This window comes from Giraffa tippelskirchi, chromosome 3 (genome assembly GCF_054371585.1).
Source record: "Giraffa tippelskirchi isolate mGirTip1 chromosome 3, T2T-mGirTip1v1.2.pri, whole genome shotgun sequence".
In the NCBI taxonomy this organism is placed as follows: domain Eukaryota; kingdom Metazoa; phylum Chordata; class Mammalia; order Artiodactyla; family Giraffidae; genus Giraffa; species Giraffa tippelskirchi.
In genome coordinates, this window is record NC_137277.1 from 54,868,848 (window position 1) to 54,889,429 (window position 20,582).

The 20,582-nt window shown below is 53.2% G+C and overlaps 1 protein-coding gene across 13 annotated transcripts in view; it reads right to left on the reverse strand.

Annotated features, from left to right (window-relative positions):
* Positions 1–19,760, reverse strand: part of AKAP1 (A-kinase anchoring protein 1) — a 30,590-nt gene extending 10,830 nt beyond the window's left edge. For 4 of the 13 annotated variants that reach the window (XR_014080764.1, XR_014080768.1, XR_014080770.1 and 1 more), the window contains exons 1-2: positions 8,483–8,649; positions 241–1,723 (exon numbers count right to left, since the gene is read on the reverse strand). Coding sequence is in view for 6 of the 13 variants with exons in the window: in XM_081585320.1 (XP_081441446.1) it covers positions 241–1,699 (1,459 nt within the window). In the remaining 7 variants the exon portion in view is untranslated. Of the gene's footprint in view, positions 1–240; positions 1,774–2,428; positions 2,514–8,446; positions 8,650–17,545; positions 19,560–19,639 lie in introns of those variants that run through there. The other 9 variants (XR_014080765.1, XR_014080769.1, XM_081585321.1 and 6 more) reach the window with 5 other exon arrangements.
* Between the last annotated feature and the right edge of the window lie 822 nt (positions 19,761–20,582).

Here is a 20,582-nt window from a genome sequence, read left to right on the forward strand (position 1 = left end):
TTCCTTCAGAAGGGCTGGGGAGGGTCCCTGGCTGCAGAACCAAGTTACAGCTCCTGTGGCTTTGGGGTTCAGGGCAGGTTAACTCTCAGTTGCCCACCAGCTCTCTGCTGTACCCCGATTTCTGCAGGCCGCTGGGACACAGTGTAGAAGAACTACAGAAGCAGCAGAGGCAGACCAGCCACCTTTCCCAATTCAATGGGGACACCCCGCTCCTCTCAGGGACACCCCAGGCCCGCCTACCTCCCGAATGGTCTGCTTCCACGTCCACGGTCCATCCATCCTCAGTCCCCAAGTCGGACAGCTCCCCCTTCAGCACCCCGTTGCTGACGGGCACAGTACTTTCAGGCAGCGGTGGGGTGGCGGCCTCGCCCCTGGGGCTGGAGGCCATCTCCGTACAACAGTCTTCGAGCCCCGAGGCGCTGGCGGAATCTGAGTGCTGCCGGGAGGAGGCCACGGAGGGGACAGCCTGGCCGCTGTCAGACACACAGGGGACACGGGTGGCCTCTTCCCCAGGGATGCCTGCCTCGTCCAGCAACTCGCCGAGGGGGGCAGCTGGCGGAGGGCAGGGGGCCAGGGAGATGTGGTGTGCAGAGTTCTTTGGCTTCCTGTCCTTGGTGGGGCTGGACAGAGGGCTGGTCAGGCAGCTCACGTAGGTCTTTGGCGCTGGCAGGTCCGCCACCGGCGGCTCTGTGGAGAGGAGGGCAGTGTCCCTCAGACCAGCGGCCGCCTCCGCCGCAGCCAGGGTGGGCTCCAAGGCCTCCAGGCCCAGGGGGGTTTTCTGGCTGGTGGGGGCACAGCTCTCCTCCTTCGGCCCTTGGGGCTGGGTGGCTGAAGCCTGATACACCCGACCCGCGATCTTGCCCATAGTGGTGGCCAGCACCTCCTCGGTGGCCTCCAAGATCACTTTGGAGATGATCTGGAGGGCAGCCTGCTCGATCTTCTCGTTTCTGTCCCAGGTCTCCTCCCCGCCCTGCTGCCAGGCTCGGCCTGTCCGGCCCCGGGGCGCCAGCGTCTCCTCAGGCACCGCCACGTCCTCGCCCCGGCTGCTCTGTAACTCGGGGCCTGGCTCCCAGGACGCCGGCCCTTCTTCCAGCATGTACTCTCCCAGCACCGCGTCCCCGGTGCCTTCGGCCCGCCCTGTCTCCCGGGCCTTCTCTCCTGGGCCCGGCTTCTCCATGGAGGCTGCAGGCTGGCCCTGGGGGCCCCGTCCCGCCGGCCGGCCCAGCACGGCCTCTCGCTTACACACCTCGACCGCCTCGTGTGGGAACGGAAGGCCCTTGGGGGCTGGCAGGGGATACTCCAGAGGGAGAGCCTTGGCTTCATCGCCCGCGAGGGCGAGCTCCACCTCCTTGCACGCTCCCTGGCGGAATCGTGTGTCCGCGGGGTTGGGAAGGCTGCCCGAGGACTCGGACTTCCTGCAGGCCGGGTGTGCCCGCAGCAGGGCCGGCGGCTCCACCGAGGGCCTGCTGCCACACAGCTCCCTCTCGGGCGGCTGGCTGGCTGCTCCAGGACGCACGTCTTCCGCGGGGGGCGCCTCCTGGGCAGCAGGGCCGGCCCGCAGCGCCACCGCGCCGGCCTCTGCCACTCTGTCGTGGCTGTCGAGGGGCTCTTTTTTACGGGAGAAAAACCACCACCAGCCGAGGAGCGCCAGCACTCCAGGCAGGGCCAGGGGGAAGAGTGAACGGAACTGGATCGTCATCCTGGAGGTGTGGAGTAATGACACCTGCGAGAAGAGGAGAGCGAGGGGGAGCTGTGAGAGCCGGGCAAGGGCTCCTGATGGCACTCAATGCCCAGGAAGGCCAGCCGCGAGCGTCCCACGCCCCGCCCTCCGGGCACAGCCTTGCTGGTGACCCACGGGGGCGGGGGGGGGGGACAGGAAGACACCCCGCCCCCTCATCCAGACACACGCCCTTGAAACACACGGAGCCCTCTCCTGAAGCCAAATCCCTTCCGCATCACTTCTTGATGCCAAATTCTCCCTATGTCCCCCGCAAGGGACTAGTTGTGTTTAGGGTTTTAACTCTCTAAACTTCCAGGTTTAAACTGTTCAGGTGGTATTGGAGCATTTTTAAATACCCATGGAAATCCATGTGGACACGTCCCTCGCAAGCATCCCCCAAATCATCAGTCAAGGAAATAGTTAGGCTACGATTAAGTCAGAACAAAGGACGAATGAGATTTTTCAGGGGATGGAGGTGCCCCACGGTGAGGGGCCAGCAACACACACAGTGTTGTGGAAGTTGGGTCGTGTGACAGGCTGTTCAGCGGGTTCAATGAGGCTCCTGCACCCACTGCAGAGGGTGCACTTTCTTCTGCAGTCAACAGAGAACCAGCTTTGGTTTGCAAGGAACACACACTTCCAAACTGTGCTTCTAGCTTATTCCGGGAGCAGGAAAAACTGTATGTCAAAGGAAAGGAAGCTGAATACCTAGTCAGTCAGATCCAGGCAAGGAGGAATAAGAGCCCAAAGGAAGGCAGTAGACAAGAGAGACAGGAAACTTAGCTTTCTTCACCTGTTAAGACAGGGACAGAGTTTGTAAGGAATGGCTGGTATAAGATCAGTTGAGACATATATGAAATGCTGGTAAAGCAGGGTTAACTCTCATGAAAGGTATGTGACAAACGTATTCTAGAATACACACTTGCATGCATTGTCTCCCTACCAGCAAAATTTATTTTGTCTGCAAAAATGACAAGAATCCTTAAAATGAAAAATCTTCCACTGTTATGGTGAATTATTCCTTAATGTGGTTTGTGCTTTGTTGTGGATATAAAGTGAATGCTTTCACAATTCTTGAACCGTTAAATTTGGACTAGTTTAATTTGGGCTTCCCCGGTGACTCAGCAGTTAAGAATCCACCTGAGATTCAGGAGTGGTGGGTTCACAATACTTGGGACAGGAAGATCCCCTGGAAAAGGAAATGGCAACCCACTCCAGTATTCTTGCCTGGGAAATCCCAAGGACAGAGGAGCCTGGCGGGCTGCAGTCCACGGGGTCACAGAGAGACAGACACGACTTGGTGACTGAACAACTATCTGAATTCACCTACATCAGCACACTCTGGCAACACCAGAGCACACTCTCCTTCCCGAGGTGGCTTTCATGTTCAGCCAAGGCAAGAGAAAGTTCAACCACTGCAAAACAGTCCTGGAAACTTTGCTTCTCGAAGTGTAGTCTATGGACAGAAGCACTGAGCATCATCTGAGAACCTGTTATCCAGCCCAGGCCCACAGAACCACCTGCTGCCATTTAACAAGACCAGCAAAGGATTCACCAGCACATGACAGCTGGTGAAGGAATCCAGGAAGAGTGTTCTGCTCCAAAGTGAAGGCGTTGGGGAGGGGTCATTAACAGAAACTCCCTTGTCTGTAAAGATAAACCTTCTTGCTAATATTCGAAGATGAAGTAATGGGACTGGAAAATACAAAAAGCAAAGCTAAGCAATGGCCAGGGCTCAGAAGACTGTATTAATCCCTTCAGGCAGAAAGCTTCAACGATGCTACCTTGGAGCTTCAGATTCTCAAACACAACCTCACTAGATGCTTTCCTTTGCATTGCTTAATCCTCAACTACCTGGTTTGGAATACATATTACCATTCTAAAGGTTAAAATAACAAGGTCACACAGTCAAGGGGTTGAACTTGGGTCAACTCCACATTAAATCCAGAAACCAAGGGTCTGTGCAAACAAGGCATTGTACAGAACAAGGAAAGAAGTTTATAGTTCTCTTAAAACTTAATGATCCTATCCTGTGACCCCCAAATCTCACATCCAGAATCTTTCCTTTAAAAAAAAAAAACAAACAGGCAGATGTGTATATACACAGAATGTATTAAGAATGTTCACTGGGAACTCAGGGTTGTTGGGGGGGAAGGGCAGGAGGAAGGGATAGTTAGGGAGCTTGGAATCGACATATACACACTGCTCTATTTTACATGGATAACCAACAAGAACCTACTGTATAGCACATGGAATTCTGCTCAATGTTATATGGCAGCCTGGATGAGAGGGGCATGTGGGAAGAGAATGGATACACATATATGAATGGCAGAGACTCTTCACAGTTGTTCAACTGAAACTATCACAACATTGCTTGCTAATCAGCTATACACCAATATAAAATAAAACGTTATAAAAAAGAATGTTCACTGGGGTATCATTTAAAGCAAAACTCAGAGGAATGACTGCTAAATATATTGCAGAACCTATGGACATACCAGTTTTGGAGAAGGAAGCTGATCTCATGTATTGACATGGGAAAATTGCCATGATACAGAAAACAAAAGCTGTAGACCACTGTGCATTTGTGATTACGTTCACATAATCCCAAGGAAAAACGGAAAGATCCACATCAAGCCTCTCGGCTGTGGAAGAGGGGAGGTTTGTACATTGATCTTGCATCCTGCAAATCTTCCCAGACTTGTCTATTTATTTATCCTTATCTGTAAATAGAGACAGTCTTCTTTCTTTCAGGAAGAGAATTTTAAACTTCTTTAACAGAGATTCCCCAACTTGGCTGCCTGTTAGTATCATTTGGGAAGTTTTAAAACCCCAAGGTGGCACCCAGATCAATTAAATCAGACTCTCAGGGGGAGGCCTGGGCGTCAGGTTCTGTTTTTGTTTTTTCATCAGCCCAGGTGATTTCAATGTGCAGGCAAGCTGGGCGATCACTCTTCCGTAACAAGCTGCGCACACCCCCAAAAGGTGAGAGATTAAGGAGAATTGCTTTGTGTTCAATGTCTTTCACATAAAAAATAAATAAAAGGAAATTTGAGAAGGAAAAGAGGTTGGGGGGAAGGGGGCACTTAGGCTAAGGCAGTGGTCCCTGGCCTGTTATCAGACCAAGTCCCACCCAACAGATTGCATGCAACAGGAAGTGGGGCTCTGGGGCTGGGGTATGAACCCAGGTTTTCTTCTCGTCGGCAAATTCATATTCTACTTCTTCATTAATTCGGCAATCCCAGAGTTTATAGCTGTGATTCCCATCATATTCTAGTCCTTCTCTACTCTCAGGTAAGAGATTAAATGGAATGGGACGGAGAGGAAGATAAAGAACCCTATGTCTTAACAACCCAGAGCGAGCAGGCTCCTCACTTTACACTTCAAGGGCCCAATTTTTACAGTCTTAAAAACTGGGGTGTAAGTGGGGAGTTGCTATCCAAGACACAAACTGCTTCTCAAAACAGCTGGGAGAGCCCGCCCCCCACCCCTTTGGAACAAAAGGCTGATGGCAGGGGTCTGCTCTCCAGCAGGCCCCGCCCCACTCCCGGATCAGATTTGTGCTACTATTAGGCAGAGGTCAGACACAGACACCCGTCGAGCTTTGGCCCTGTACCCCAGGACACGCACACTGCAACCACCCTGTGCCAGGCCTCCCCTGCCCTGCTCCCATCCCGGTGCAGACTGGGACCATGGCACGTGCCAGCTGCCTGCCACTCTGTCCATCAGGGACACCATTGCCACTTGCCCACCTCACCCCTCAGCCCAGCTCAGTCTGCATACATCGAGGCTCAAGCTCCTAGCGAAAGTCACCATCTATAGCCCCACCCAGCCCAAAGGGCCACTCGTTAATGACAGCTCAGGAAACACTTTCTACATTGCCAAGCTGGACAAATACCCAAAAGGGCCTCAGAGAAGGCAGGTAACGCTGCTCCCGTGAAGCAATGTCACCCACCCCACGGGACCTGGGATGTCCCAGCAGACCCCCAGCGCCCACCACTCACCCCGGGCACTTGAGCCGAGAAGCTGCGGCTTCCGTGTGAGCAGCAGCGCCTGCCCCTGCCCTGCCCCGTCCCCTGAATTAAAAGCTAGGAGATCCCTAGACAGGAGGGGAGCACACAGCAGCAAGAACACTGGGACCAGTGATAGGAGCCAGCTCCACCACGAACAGAGCCAGGAGCCCCGGGATCAACAGCCACTCCACCCAACGGTGGCATGTTCAGGAGGCGAGTGGGTTTCACTAAGGGCACAGTGGCCTGGGGGCACCTCACAGGGAGCCCCACTTCCTACCAGTCAAGAACTGTCCCTCACTTCCTTGGCTCTTCAGTCTGGAAGGGCCCTAATGTCACTTGGATAGACTTGTGAATCGGTGAGGTGCCGATTTTCCCTCTTTCACAAGGTCTGACAGGCCTGGACAGGTGGTGCAGGAAGCGCCCACCCTCCTGAACACTGGCCACCTACACACAGACACACACAGACAGACACACACACACACAGACACACTGCAGCGTCCGGCGGCCCACCGCTACCTCCCTTCTCTGGGCAAAGAATCACAAGTTGCTCTCTTGGCCCTGGTTCTGTGCATGTGTAACTTGTTGTTTTAACCTGAACCTTTGAAGATACAAGTGGCGTTTAGCACCGTAGGTCTAGCGGCCTTCACACTCACTCGCTAAGAAGGCAGGTTTCTCCCTGGGGCCTCCTACCCGGGAGGCCAAGGACACTGCCTCCCATAGGGAACAGCCTTGCAGAAGAATGCAGAAGGGACCTTAGCGCTGGTGGGGAGGACGGCCTGGCTATTTTGAATCTGGTGGAACTGAATAGCTGCCTGTTTATTTTTAGCAGGTCCATTTGCTGGGGAATAGATGCAGGCTGGCTGGCTTCCCAGCGGTCACACAAAGCCCACGGTTGGCACGTGCCACAGCCCCACAAGGCTGCAGCATTCACCTGGGCTCCCCAGGATCTCAAAAGAGTTCTTCCTTCTCCCAGAGGCACCTGCAGCTTCTCAGAAAAGCTTGCTGCTGCTGCTAAGTCGCTTCAGTCGTGTCCGACTCTGTGAGACCCCATAGACGGCAGCCCACCAGGCTCCGCCGTCCCTGGGATTCTCCAGGCAAGAATACTGGAGCGGGTTGCCATTTCCCTCTCCAATGCATGCTAAGCCGCTTCAGTCGTGTCCAACTCTGTGAGACCCCACAGACGGCAGCCCACCAGGCTCCTCTGTCCACAGGATTCTCTAGGCAAGAATACTGGAGCGGGTTGCCATTTCCCTCTCCAATGCATGCTAAGCCGCTTCACTCGTGTCCAACTCTGTGAGACCCCACAGACGGCAGCCCACCAGGCTCCTCTGTCCACAGGATTCTCTAGGCAAGAATACTGGAGTGGGTTGCCATTTCCTTCTCCACAGAAGAGCTTACCCCTGGGGAAATACTGGTCTGATGACCAGTCCAGTCACTGCGGTCTAGACCCTTCTGCTAAATAAGAAGGCAAATTTCTGGGAGATTTATTAAACAAGAAACAAGTGCTGGTCCCAGTAACTAAGTCAATTTGGCTGTGGTTATTGTTAGAAAATGAGTGGCATGTGATTCATGATGGGGTGGGGGGAACTGATCGTAAGACAAGAGCCTAGGGAACACCAAGACTCACAAGTGCAGTGTGGGCTTGGGGCTGGACAGGGAAGCCAGACCCACTCCTGTGTTCTGAATGGACTTTCACACACACTCCAAGTGGAAATCGGAACGTTTCTTCCATCATTCCAGCATTATGTGTTCACTTTTGCTGAAGATGGACCGGGGTGTTCACCAACAGGGGGCGCAAGACACCCCATCTCTAGAGTGTCCAGCACATCAAACTCTTGCTAAGGAGCTTCTCCTCTTAGGGGGCCTTCCCAGGACAGGAAATAGCTGCGTGACCCGAACCTAAAGCCCAGCGCTTGCTGCCGCCGCCTTCACAGAACAGCAGGCTGCTGGCTGGGCCAGTATCACCCCTACCAGCCCGTACCCCACCACCCTCCACTCCGGAGGAGGTCACACACACAGAGCTCTTTGTACAGGACTACCAGGGTGTCTCTGAATTTGTATAGGATGCATTTACCCAATTCCTCACCATGTTGAGGTTATGCACATACATTTAAACCATGCAAAAGAAAGCTTGCTGTCACCAGAAGCTCACAATGCCGACGGAAGGCTCTGGGTGTCTCTCACACACAGAACTGCACCAAGCTGTGCCCAGCTTCAGAAGTGGCAGAGAACCCACCCCAGGAGGCTGTCTCAAAGAAGGCCATGATCTCCTGAGGTTGCAATGGGGCTAACGGCAGAAACTGAGGTTCTAAACCAAGACACCCTGGGGGGTGGAGCGGGCAGCAGAGAGGAGGAGAAAGAGTCGGGAGCCGGAGCCAAAGAGCTGGTGGGGGAGGACAAAGGACTGTGACCTTCACTGTGAGGACAGCAGGAAGAAGTTGTGGCAGCTGAGACTCGGCCAAAGCAGAGCAGGTCGCAAGATGCAAAGGCCTGGGTCATTCCTGAGGGGCGGCCGCAGGCTAGGACTGGAGGCCACTTAGTCACAAGGGGCTCCTGAGCACTGGAAACGGGACCAGTGTGACAGAGGAACTGAACCTCAAATTTGATTTAATGTTAACTTAAACCTAAACAGCCACGTGCAGCGAGTGGCTACCTAGCGTACCGAGTACAAACGTGGTGCTAGAGGGTGTCCTCCAGGACCTGAAGGAGACACAAGAGCCAGATAAATGCTGCGATGGCCAGTGCCTACCTTGCCGGGCAGAGTGTGGTCCTGCCCCTGAGGGTGGGGGACGGTGGTGCGCTGGGCCGCGGACCCTCAGCAGCATGACTGAGGCCCAGGATTCAGAGTGCCTCAGCCATGCCTCAGGCGGGTGGTCTCACCCAGCCGGTGCTCACAGGGTTGTTACCTTCATCCTCAGGGGGCCTGGCTAGGCTGTGACTCCTGTAAGCACCCTCAAGATTCCACACTAGCTCACAGAGAGGGCTGTCTCCACACCCTCCATTGTGATGGCCCAGCACAGCGCCAGGGGAGCCAGCGCGGCCAGCCCAGCCACACCGCCCACCCTGGGGGGACCTGCGGTCCCATGAGTCACAGGGCGCTTCCTGGCTGCCCTGCAGGAGACTGGAGGCTTCTCCCAGTAATGTCTGGGTGAGAGGATCTGCTCAGGGAAGTCTTCTTCTGCTAAAGCAGAAAAGTGGGGTCCGGTACCAGAGCTCCAGGTAAGAAGTCAGAAGCAAAACATCCCATCTGGACGTGGTCTCAAATAAAGACCTCCTCCTCCTCTAGCTCAATTCAAAATTAAACTTTTAGTTCGGAAAACTTCAAAAACCAGAAACCCATGCAAGGAACGCCCTGAATCTCCCCACTCCTCCGACTAAACCCACAACCATCTAGCCTCACTCAGCTTCAGGTGATAAAATCAGCATCTCCTACAAAACCCTTCCCACTGCATCCCCTGAACGACGATGTCACATCCATCCTGCCACTCATCCCTGGCTCCTGGCAACCTTCTTGCTTTACCAGTGAATTCTGACAGGTCTCTAAGGACAGTGACAGATCAGGTGCCAGGGAAGTGCTCCCAGGCACACGGAGTTCCCACCCATGACCACAGAACACAAGACTGCCCAAAAGATATGAAGGTACGCTCTGACAACAAGCTCACCTGAAAGCTATTAAGGATGGCACATTCCTTCAAAAGGAATCAGAAAAGATGCTGAGGAGAGGCAAAAGACGCAAAGAGGTAGTAAGACACTGACTTCCCAAATGGCAGACAGTGCACTAGGACTAACTTAGAAATGACATAAAGGCATAAGGTAATTTCTATTCAACAAAAAATTCATTGGTGCCAACAAGGTACAAAGTTCAGTGGGGCACAGACATGAACCAGACAGAAACATGGCCCTCTTTCAAGCCTTTCAGTTTCTTTGGGGGAAAATCCCCCAATGACCTCTTCCTCAGCTGGCCTGGTACTGCCACTGACCACTGACAAGTTCAGCCCGAGAGTGAATCAAGTGTTCTCCTTGGGGGGATCTGGCCACCAGATGCCCCAGTGTGACTGTCCGGGGTGAGAGAAGACATGAGCATGAGTGGTGGCGCTGAGCCAGTCGGGGGCGGGGGTGCCCATTCAGCACGCAGACCTTCATTCTCGCCACTACCTGGTACCCAAATCTGGATCCCCTCTCATTTCAACTACTCCTAGAGTAAAGCCAGTCTCTTGCGGGCATGGTATTAACAGAAGGGATCTGAGGGCCTGGCTTTCTCTGCCATCTTTCCACCAACACTTCGCCTTCAGCCGCACAGCCCCAACTCACGCCTTCAAAGGGGCTTGTCCTTGTGCTCAGAGCAGCTTGCTTCTGGTTGGCTGCCCACCTTCGCACACGTCCTCACCAAGACAAGGGAGTAAAACAAGAAAGGAGGGAAGGAAGCAACACAAGAGAAGGGGAGAAGGAGGTTCCAGAACGCAGGGGCCCGGGGATGCTGAGCATGCGGTAAGCACGAGAGAAGCTTCCCACCGATGGACTGAAGTGGCCAAGGCCCAGAGGACAGCCAGAGACTGGGGAGAGAGTCAGAGAACACCAAGCTAAAGAAACACAGGAAATCAACTAGGGGAAGAGGAGGAAGGAGGAAGGCCAGAGAGGAAACTCGGAGAACCAGGAACTCTGCAGCCATGGCAATATAAATACCACAACACTGTAACGTGACCAAATGCTGAGCTGCCCCTCTAAGGCGAGGGGGGAAATGGGTAGGAATGGGCCAAGTCCTTATCTTCCAGAGTAGAAAAACAAAACAGACAATGTTTTTTAAAAGGAAGTAAGGAAAAAAAGAAAGAAAGTAGTATACTGCTTAGAAACACAGCCGGCCCTCCTCACCCATGGACGCAGAACCTGAGCAGAGAGTCTAGAGGGCTGTGACCATCTGCAGGTTTGGTGTCTGCAGAGGTCCAGACCCAATCCCCCAGGAGACCCAGCGACTGCTGTGCAGAAGTACTCAGGAGGGAGGCCAGCCCCCTCCAGAAGGGGTCAGGACAGGTGGGCAAACGCTCTGGGCAAAGGGCTGTTCTTTCAAATCTTAGCAGAGTCAAGTCAAATCTTTCTACAAGCAACCCTATGATAAACAATTAATACATTCCTAAGTATTAACTACAATGGATGTTCTACTACCATACAACTTTTACCTATATGATTAATATATATTAATGCTAATCCATCTATGCACAAACTTACACTGCTTTATTTTCAAATAATAACTGAGAGCAATCTTGCTTCAAGAAAAGCCCAACTGCCCCTCTGACACACAGCAACAATCAGAAAGAGAACACGCTTACTGACAGTTAGACTCTTGAGAGAAAAGGATGTCTAGTCTCCCCACCCCACTGAGGTCAAGCTAGCCTCAGGCAGCAGGACCCCTCAGAGCCAGCAGTTTAATAAAGATTAAATACCCACATGGAGCCAGGTTCCACCGGAGATGGGGGAGCCCTCAGGAAGCAAAGATGGAGGGAGGGGTAGGGAGTCACATTTCAAGTAACAAGATAACACTGCAGAGATGCGGGAACCCATGTAAGAAACCAGCAGCCTCTCAATAAGTTCAGAGTGCCGAGCCCTGGGCATCCCCTCATGCAATGGATTAACTACACTCCTGTGCATCCTTACTGTCACCATGCTTATTTAACTTACATGCAGAGTACATCATGAGAAACGCTGGGCTGGAAGAAGCACAAGCTGGAATCAAGATTGCTGGGAGAAATATCAATAACCTCAGATATGCAGATGACACCACCCTTATGGCAAAAAGTGAAGAACTCAAGAGCCACTTGATGAAAGTGAAAGAGGAGAGTGAAAAAGTTGGCTTAAAGCTCAACATTCAGAAAACTAATATCATGGCATCCGGTCCCATCACTTCATGGCAAACAGATGGGGAACAGTGGCTGACTTTATTTCTTTGAGCTCCAAAATCACTGCAGCTGGTGACTGCAGCCGTGAAATTAAAAGACGCTTACTCCTTGGAAAGAAAGTTATGATCAACCTAGACAGCATATTAAAAAGCAGAGACATCACTCTGTCAACAAAGGTCTGTCTAGTCAAGGCTATGGTTTTACCAGTAGTCATGTATGGATGTGAGAGTTGGACTATAAAGAAAGCTGAGCGCAGAAGAATTGATGCTTTTGAACTGTGGTGTTGGAGAAGCCTCTTGAGAGTCCCTTTGACTGCAAGGAGATCCAACCAGTCAATCCTAAAGGAAATCAGTCCTGAATATTCATTGGAAGGACTGATGCTGAAGTTGAAACTACAGTACTTCAGCCACCTGATGCGAAGAACTGACTCATTTGAGAAGACCCTGATGGTGGGAAAGACTGAAGGTGGGAGGAGAAGGGGATGACAGAGGATGAGACAGTTGGATGGCATCACTGACTCAATGGACATGAGTTTGAGTAAACTCCGGGAGTTGGTGATGGACAGGGAGGCCTGGCGTGCTGCAGTTCATGGGGTTGCAGAGTTGGACACGACTGAGCGACTGAACTGAACTGAACTGTACATCCTGAACGGTACCAGCTCGGAGAGCTGAGAAAGTGTTGTGTAGTTTAAACGAGGAGCCCGGGCCGAGGAAACCCGGATGAAGCATGCTCGGGAGAAGGGGAGCTTTAGCTCTAGACAGCATGGTCAGTGAAGGTCTCTGCAGAGGTGGCAGCAGAGTGAACAGCGAGCAGCAGCTCTGCCAAGACCTGAGAGGACGGGAAAGGAGGGGGGAGAAAGTTCCAGCATGGAGAAGACAGGCCAGAGTCCTGCGGCAGTCACAAGGCTGGCTGACTCAAGAGCCGGCAAGAAGCGGAGGCCAGGACAAGACTGCAGGTTCCTGCCCAAGGAGTCGTTCCCGGCACCGCTGGGCAGACGCCAAGCTAAAGGCTAAGCACCTGGAGGAACTGGCTCACCCAACTCTCTCCAGAGAGGGTGCCCCAAGAGCCAAGGGACTGCAGGTTCTCAATAAACAGAAGCTGACTGCAGAATCCATTCCAGGACAGAGCGCCTCTGTGCCTGCAGCAGGGACACATAGTGTGAGTTAAGAGGTTCTCTCAGCAAATTCACCTGCCAGGAAGCCCTGGGGGCACACCCCTCATCAGCCTTGGGGAACTGCAGCTAAGCTCTTACCCTCAGCCCTACACACCTTCAAACGAATCTGGCATAATACCCTCCGCAGATGGGGGTTGGGGGTGGAGGGCAGCGACAGACAGACACACACACACATACACGCAGCCCCACAGAAGCCCTTGCCACTTCTTTCAATCCGACTTTGCGAAAACAATCTTGCTCTCCAGCCAACATAAACCATAGGCAACAGAGGACCTTATATGGCTCGAAGCTTCCTTAATCAGAAACAGGGAGAGGAGCTGGAGCTGGCAGCTCCGAGTCAGAGGAAAGAAGGAATGAGGGAGGAGCAGGGGGAGAAAGGGCGATGAGGAATAAAACGTATTTGTCAACCTCCTTTTTCATCTCTTTCCGGCCTCAGTGACTCCCCAGGAAGAACTCTCGTGAACAGCACGAGTTTCCCTCCTCTCGTGGTTTTCTTTTGGCTTAAGCCAGAGGACGCCAGTTACCAGGCTGCGGTTCTTTAGTGGCCGGTCCTCAGGCTGGGTGACTTCCCATGGAAACAGAACCCGGCTGCTGGGTCGTCCTTCCCCAGGAAGGCAGTCCTGACCTACAAGTGTCCGCTCAGAGGTCTGCCTAGGTCACATGTCCGCCTGCCCAGGAGCCAGGGCTGGGGCCCTACCACAGGTCCCGATAGAAGAGGCAGCCCCAGGGACCTCAGGAGTGGACACTCCCACACCCACAGCCCCCACGACGGTCTCCAGGGGAGCTTTCTTCTCCTTCCTCCCTAAGAGAGGCGGCGGCTTTGGCGCTAAGACCTGCCCCACACACTAAAGCCGCACGCACTTGGCCCTCCTAAAGGAACCACCTGCTAAAAATAGCATGCCAGCACATGCTTGGCTGGGCGGGCTACACCAAAGTCAAAGGACAAAGCTAGGAGGTTATTCTCAGCACAGCCCTTTCTCACTGGAGACAGAGCTCAGGCCCAGCCCCTGCAGCTCCAGGCAAGCCACTCCTTTCTCTTTGGAGGGACAGGAAGGGGGAGGTGAGTGGGGTGGAAATCCACAGGGTGGGGTGAGGGCTGGAAACCTGTCCTCTAAGCCAAGGCTGGAGGGAAGTGATGGGGGTGGCAGGGCGGCCTGGGGCAGAGGACTGGGCGGCCTCCTCCAACAGGGACCAAGCTGCTCTGGGCTGCAGCCTGCTGAGGGCCAGGGGACTGTCCCGTGACCCTGTGTGAGGTCTCACAGGCCACACTATTATTAGCCAAGGAATGAGTGACTTCACGACGGCCTTTTCAACCAGGTGACCGAACTAAGCCCTAGAGTCTTCAGAGCAGTTTTTCTGGCCCTAAGGCAGGGCTACCTCGCTTAGGAGGCTGTCTGCTCTTAGTCACTGCCATTATTGTGCAGCTCAAAGGCACTGGACAGTTGCATAATTCTGACGATAAAAACACTGGAAATATAAGGGCGTTAAAGATCCTTAACTCCCGTATCCCGTAAAATAACATTGAAAGAAATGAGATACAAATACCTCCCTCCTAGGGCTGAATGAGGCTGGAATGATCTAACAGTCTGACTCAGCTTGTGGGATAAATAATTTTACTTTTTAAAAGCCTGGTTTCACTTTCTGGATGAGGATGTAAGGGTAACAGGACAGTTAATAAGAAAGAGCCTCAAAGGGCCGGACCTAGCCCAGCCCTGTGTCCTGGAATTCGCTTCCTTTTCACAGGGCCTTGGCTTCCAGATACACAAACTAGAAATTCTTACCCTCATAGGGATGAGAGAGAATAAAAAGGGAATAATGTGCAAAAACCCTCTTAAGTTATCAGGTATACAGCAGATGCTCAATAAATGTCTTGTAAATCTTGTACTGTCAGGCTCCAAGAAAAGAGTTCATATTATACACCAAAGGCCAGTCTAGCAGGGTTCAAACTAAGCACACCCAGGACTAGATGAGGGACATATGGAAATAAAGCCCGCTCCCCAGAGCCAGACCCACACCAGCACTTGGGGATCCCCACTGGGAACCAACTCTCCCCAAAGCCTTCTGTAAAGACAGGCTTCCTACCGCTGAGACAGCCTGCAGGGACAGAATGAAAATGAACTCACAGAATGAAAATGAACTCGTCTGTAAGGTGCGCGCAACCTGGCTTAGAAAGGCCCACAGTGGGATCCTGCAAAAGTCACCAGGCGAGTGAAGGACCAAATAGCAAGCCTGCTGACATGATGACCAAGGCCAATGAGCACAGGCCTTGGAGAACCAGAGAGGACCTTTACAATGATGAACAGTCTCTCAAGCCAAGATGGCTTTCCAAAGGCTTAGCATATGGCCCTTCGCTTTTCACTCCCATCCCCAGACCCCTTGCTAAACGCCTCTCTCAAACCGTTTCATAATTGATCACTGCCCTCCAAACTGGCAGACCAGAACTTGCTTCTGAACATGCCATGGAGAGAGTTGATAAATAACTTGTCACCAAAGATGTTGGGTTTGTGAAATATAGAAGACTAAGGCCAAACATGTGATGCTTTACAAGGCTAGACAATGAAGCTTTTAGAGTTGGGCAAAGAACTAAGACCAGTGCTGTCCAACAGAGCTTTCTGTGATGATTAAAACGTTCCTGATCTGCACTGTCCAGTACTGCAGCTTTGGGCCACATGAAACTACGTGAGCATGTGAAATGTGACTAATGTCACCAAGGAGCTAATTCTTAAAATTTCCTTAATGCTTTAAAAAGCTTAAATTTAAGTAGCTACCCATAACTAGTAGCCATCTATAGGACAAGGCAGCTCTACACTCTCAGCCCTAAGGATGGATTTAGGAAAATAAAGATATAGTAAAAAATAAAAACATTTAATACAGTAGCACCTTAGAGCTAAGTGAACTTCAAATGCACTTAAAACAGTGAATTGACATTATTTTTTTAGTCTTTGGCTTGTACTGTCCAGGAATCTCTGGTCCAAACATACCTCACCCTGCAGGCAACTTGACCTCCCAGCAGTTGTAAGGGGCAGACTAACTCCAGGGCTCCCAGAAGCACAATCTGAATGCATTTTATGTTGACCAACTTTATTCCCCCAGCTGCAGAAACTGAGACCTGCCCAGAACTCCAGCCAGGTTTCAGCCTTGAAAGCTGTAGAGACCTCAACCTCCACCCCACCCTGCCACCCCCAAACAAGACTCTTGTTAGCTAAACCCTCGGGGATGAAACAAGCCCCCTCAGCACTGCACAGCTTTACTTTCAGAACTCTCTCAGGGCCCTGCTTTGTTCCTAACTGCATGCGCCTCAGTGAGGACCAGCTAAGTGGAGGGAGCCAGCCTGTACTGCCAGATGGGAACAGAAAGTTTAGTATCAACTTCTGCAAACTTATCAAACTGAGCTGTAGAAACATTCAGATGGCAAGAACTGGACAGAACAAAGACCACTTAGCAGAATCATACAGGAGGAGGAAAAGGACACCTTGAAAGGTCCTTAAGACTGAAAGCCAGTCCTCAGAATGCTGAACGATAACGCACACTCCTTTTACTGCAACAATCTGCTTAGGAAGCAACAGAAAGAAAAGGTGAAAAGCCCATGGACTTGACGACTCCTTGTTCTTCTCACAAAAGTCCTCCAGAGGACCGAGTGTAAGTCCAAACTCAAATTTAGTCAGTTTCTCTATTCTTCAATTTGTATTTTTATTTGCCACTGAAACAATCCCGAATGACCTCCAGCTTCACCCTCCTCAACTGTACTCAGAAGTGTGAGAATTAAAGGATTAGGGAGGAGTCTGCTTGTAACTAAATCACCTCGCAGAGTAACTATCAAGGAAAAGGCATCCCCTAGATTTTAGCTCCCGTCTCCACAAGTGACTTCTCCAGCCACTCTGTCCTACCCAAACCACTGTCCTTGTTCTGCACTGCCCAAGTTTAAAATTAGGTACGAGGGCCAGCAGGTTTGCTCAGTGAAAACGCCACACACAATCGGTACTTGATGTTTATAATCAAAGGTGAAATCTGTGTGAGGCATTACACCAGAAAGGGATGTAGAAGAAACGACGTGCCCTAGGAATGAAGGTCTGAGATTAAAATATATCCCACATAGATTAGCAACTCAAATAGTATGAGATGATTTCAACGAGCTAAGAGGCCCGTAAGGACCAACCTCCTCCCCAGAGGAGAGAAGAACTCCCTAGTTGGCAGGCTGAAGGTATTAACTCACACCCAAACTTCCCCACCAGAGCACAACAGTCCACACTGCAGAGAAGCGCCCTCATTCAAGACTCACAAGGAAGATTAGGAAGGAAGCACTTGGGGAGAACGGGCTGGAAAGCACCAGCTCACCAGGCACGTGGCTTGAGCCAGAGGCTGGCTGGCAATGTGTAGGTAGCCAATTTTTCCTTCTTCCAACCAAGTTTCCTTCCAGGTGAGAGGTTGGGGAATAGAGTCCTTTTATTAATATCCAAGTCACTTAATAGACTGAAGAGAAACAAAGTCAGTCTCAGAGGCTCTTTAGAGGGGAAAGAAAATGACGTGTGCGCACCCAACGTGTGCCAGGCACAGTGCGGCGCGCCACAAATGTTGTCTCAATTTGTTTGGAGGGTGAAAGGAGACTGAAAAGCATAAAACCAGCCCACATCCACAAACGATGATTTTGACCTGGCCTGGGCTCAATGCCCAAGAATAATTTGCATTACTACGTAGAACAAATTACTTTAAAATATTGACGCTAAGCAACCTCATACTGGAGACATACCTTCTTGGCACCTGAGCAGCCACTTCCAACAGACATCTTCACTGACACCTTGCAGTGGCCAAGTAGAGTGTACTTCCTAGAAACAGCTGGGAGGAGGAACTGATAGTCCAACAAAGAGCTAGACAGTAGACCAGTCTCACTCACAGGCTGGGAGGGGATCAGTTATCTGCAACTTGAGGGGCCATCACCAGACAATGCGTGTGACAATAGAGCCTATTTAATTCAGATAGGCACCAAGGCTTCAATGATTTGCATACTGGTAGGATCCAAAGAACCTACTATAGCCCAAGGCCATACTTCATCTAAACACACAGCCAGGAATTACTACCCAGAATGCAAGTTCAGAAGTTTCAGAGGAAAGGTTTGACACAAGTCAAAAAAAGCTCCCCTAAGACTACTTCACTTGTCTCCAGTGCTAAGAATGTCTTAAATCATCAGCAGGTGAATCACTTGAACTTCAAGAACAGAGGAATTTGACAAATGGTTACATCATGCTCCCCTCTCTTCACTTCAAAGATGCTCTGTACCTTTAAGAGCAAAGGGGATGGGCAGTGCTAAGAGCTCAAACTTCTAATCAGAATTTTTAAAAAAATTATTTGGGAAGGACTTAGTTCCAAGAATACGGTAGCAAGGTAAGCTTACTAGTTCCTAGAATTGATAGCTTTTTGTGAATGGGGTTCCTTGATCAATAATTTCGACAAAGGCGGTGGGGGTATTGGAGAGCAAACCAACCAACAGACATGACTGTACCAAGTGTCCAGCAACCCAGATTAACCTACAGGAGATACATTTAAACACCAGACAGCCTGTACTTCCGCAGGGGAAAGACAGCTAGTTCAACCTCACGGCTCTGCCCATACACCCGACAAGGCTTGAGAGGCCTCCTCTGACACCTGGAGTTCTGTGCACCCGGCTGGTGTTAACGGAGGACCAGGGGGCAAGAAGGTGCCAGCCGGCCAACTTCGGGACCTCCGCTGGAAAGGGGGACCGCGAAAAGCGCGGTCTTCCAAGCCAGTCGACTGGGCACCACCTGCCACCAACAGTTCCAGTCCTTCTCTGGGCCTCCTCCGGGAGTGGGAAATAGGAGCGACCGTACCCAAGGTGGCACAAAACAGGAGAGCTGGCACAAACAGGAGAGCCTGCCCCCGAGGCATCCAGACCAAAGCCCTCCCACGCACACTGGGACCTGTGACCCCGAAACCAGCGTGCTCCCGCCGGGCCGAGGGGGGCGCGGGCGCCACGCGACTAGGGAGCCAGGCTCCCCGGGGCGCGAGGTCAGCGGGCGCCCGGGGCGGCACGGTCTCCGCCTCCCCGGACACCCTGTAAATGGGCTGCGAGAGCTAGTCCTCGAGAGAGACACCAAGCCTTCGATACCAAGACCCTAAATCTCCCTCCTCCCGCAACGGGGTTCCAAGCACAGCGGATCTCCGAGCTCAGCCTCGCAGTCCCGCAGACCGAGCCCCTTTGCCCTGAGTTCGCCGCGTGCCGCTCCCAGGGGCTGGGCTGCCCGCTCGGGTGTGCCACCGCCGGGCCTCGGTGCGGCGCAACCCGGGGCACGACGGGGGAGCCCAGAAGTTGGGGGAGCTCTCTGAAAGTGACCAGCTCAGCTCCAACCCCGGAGGGGACGGGGGAAGGGCGCCCACGGGCCCTCGGACACTCCCGCGCCCTTGTGAGCACCTGGCTCTGCCCGCCGCCGCCTCTCCCGGCGCAGGCCGGGCGCACGCGACCTTTGAAAGGGAAACGCACGCGAGGCCGGACGACCTTGGCTGGGACGCACTGGCGTCCGCGCCCCGGGAGAGTGTGAGCCGCAGCTCTGGGAAAGTTAAGCCGCGGAGAGGCGGACGGAGCGCCGCGCCCGCGGTTCCCGCCCCCGGGGAAGGGGACGCGCGCGGGGGGCCCCCGCGAGGCTGCAGAGGGCGGCCGCTGCCGGTCACCAGAGGCGCGTCAGGCAGGGCCCGGCGGGGCGCGCGGGCGGCGCGAGGGAGCGGGCCTGCCTGACAGGCGGCGACGGCCCGGACGCCTCAGCGCCGCCCCGACGGCGCCGCCCCCGGGGCCCCCGCAGGTGCTCCCGTTTCACCAGCGGCCCTCACTCACCGCTCCTCAGCCCCCGTCGGGGTGCAGAGTCCTCGCGCCGCCGCCGCCCCCCGGCCCCCCGGTCCCCGCCTCTGCCGCGCGGCCACTCAGCGCAGCGGTGCAGCCGCTCCCCCACGTGCTCGGCCGGGCCGGGGAACACAGACACATTAAATACCGAGGACGCGCGGCGACGTGCCCGCGGCGCGACGCAGGCCCCGCCCCCCGCCCTCGTGCCCCCACGCCGGTCCGCCGCCCCTGCGCGTGCGCGCCGCTCCCGGCCGCGCCAGAGGGGGCGCGGTCTAGAGTTCGTCGCCGCCAGCCGCCCGCCGCCGCTGCCGGGCGCTGCCCGTGCTCTCGCGAGATGAGCTGTCGTCTCGGTGGGGCTCGGGAGACAGGCCGCGCTGGGTGCTCTGAGACGCTTCTCGCGCGTTTCCGTAGACGAAGCTCCAAACTCTGCCCGCGTTAGCCCGCCTCGGCCGCGGGCGGTCTCCGGGGCTGGTGACAGCGTCTGCCTGCCTCTGGATAGGGAGGCCCCTGGAACAGGCAGAGGGGCAGCGGATGGGCAGCGGTCCCCTCGCCTTCACTTACCTAGATATATTCAGTGTGATTCATCGTTGCATTGTGCGTATGATCTGGTGATATTTAATAATTGCACGGTAATAACTGCATAATGGGAGTGCCCGTCACAACTCAAATGTCACTCTTGCCCCTTTTCACAACTTCATGATGTCGAAGTGACACACTTTGCTCTAAAGACAGTTGGGATTTGGAATAATTCTTGCCAAGAGGAAACTTGGGAAAATAAATTGCACCCCCCTAACCCCCTGTACAGGTGGACAGGGTCGGGTTCCAGCTGACCAGGGAGGTGGGGACAGGTAGTGAAAAGAGATCATGTTAAGAACTATTACTTAGGAACATGCTTAATCCTCCCTAGTTTTCAAATACAAATTTAAATAATGAGATA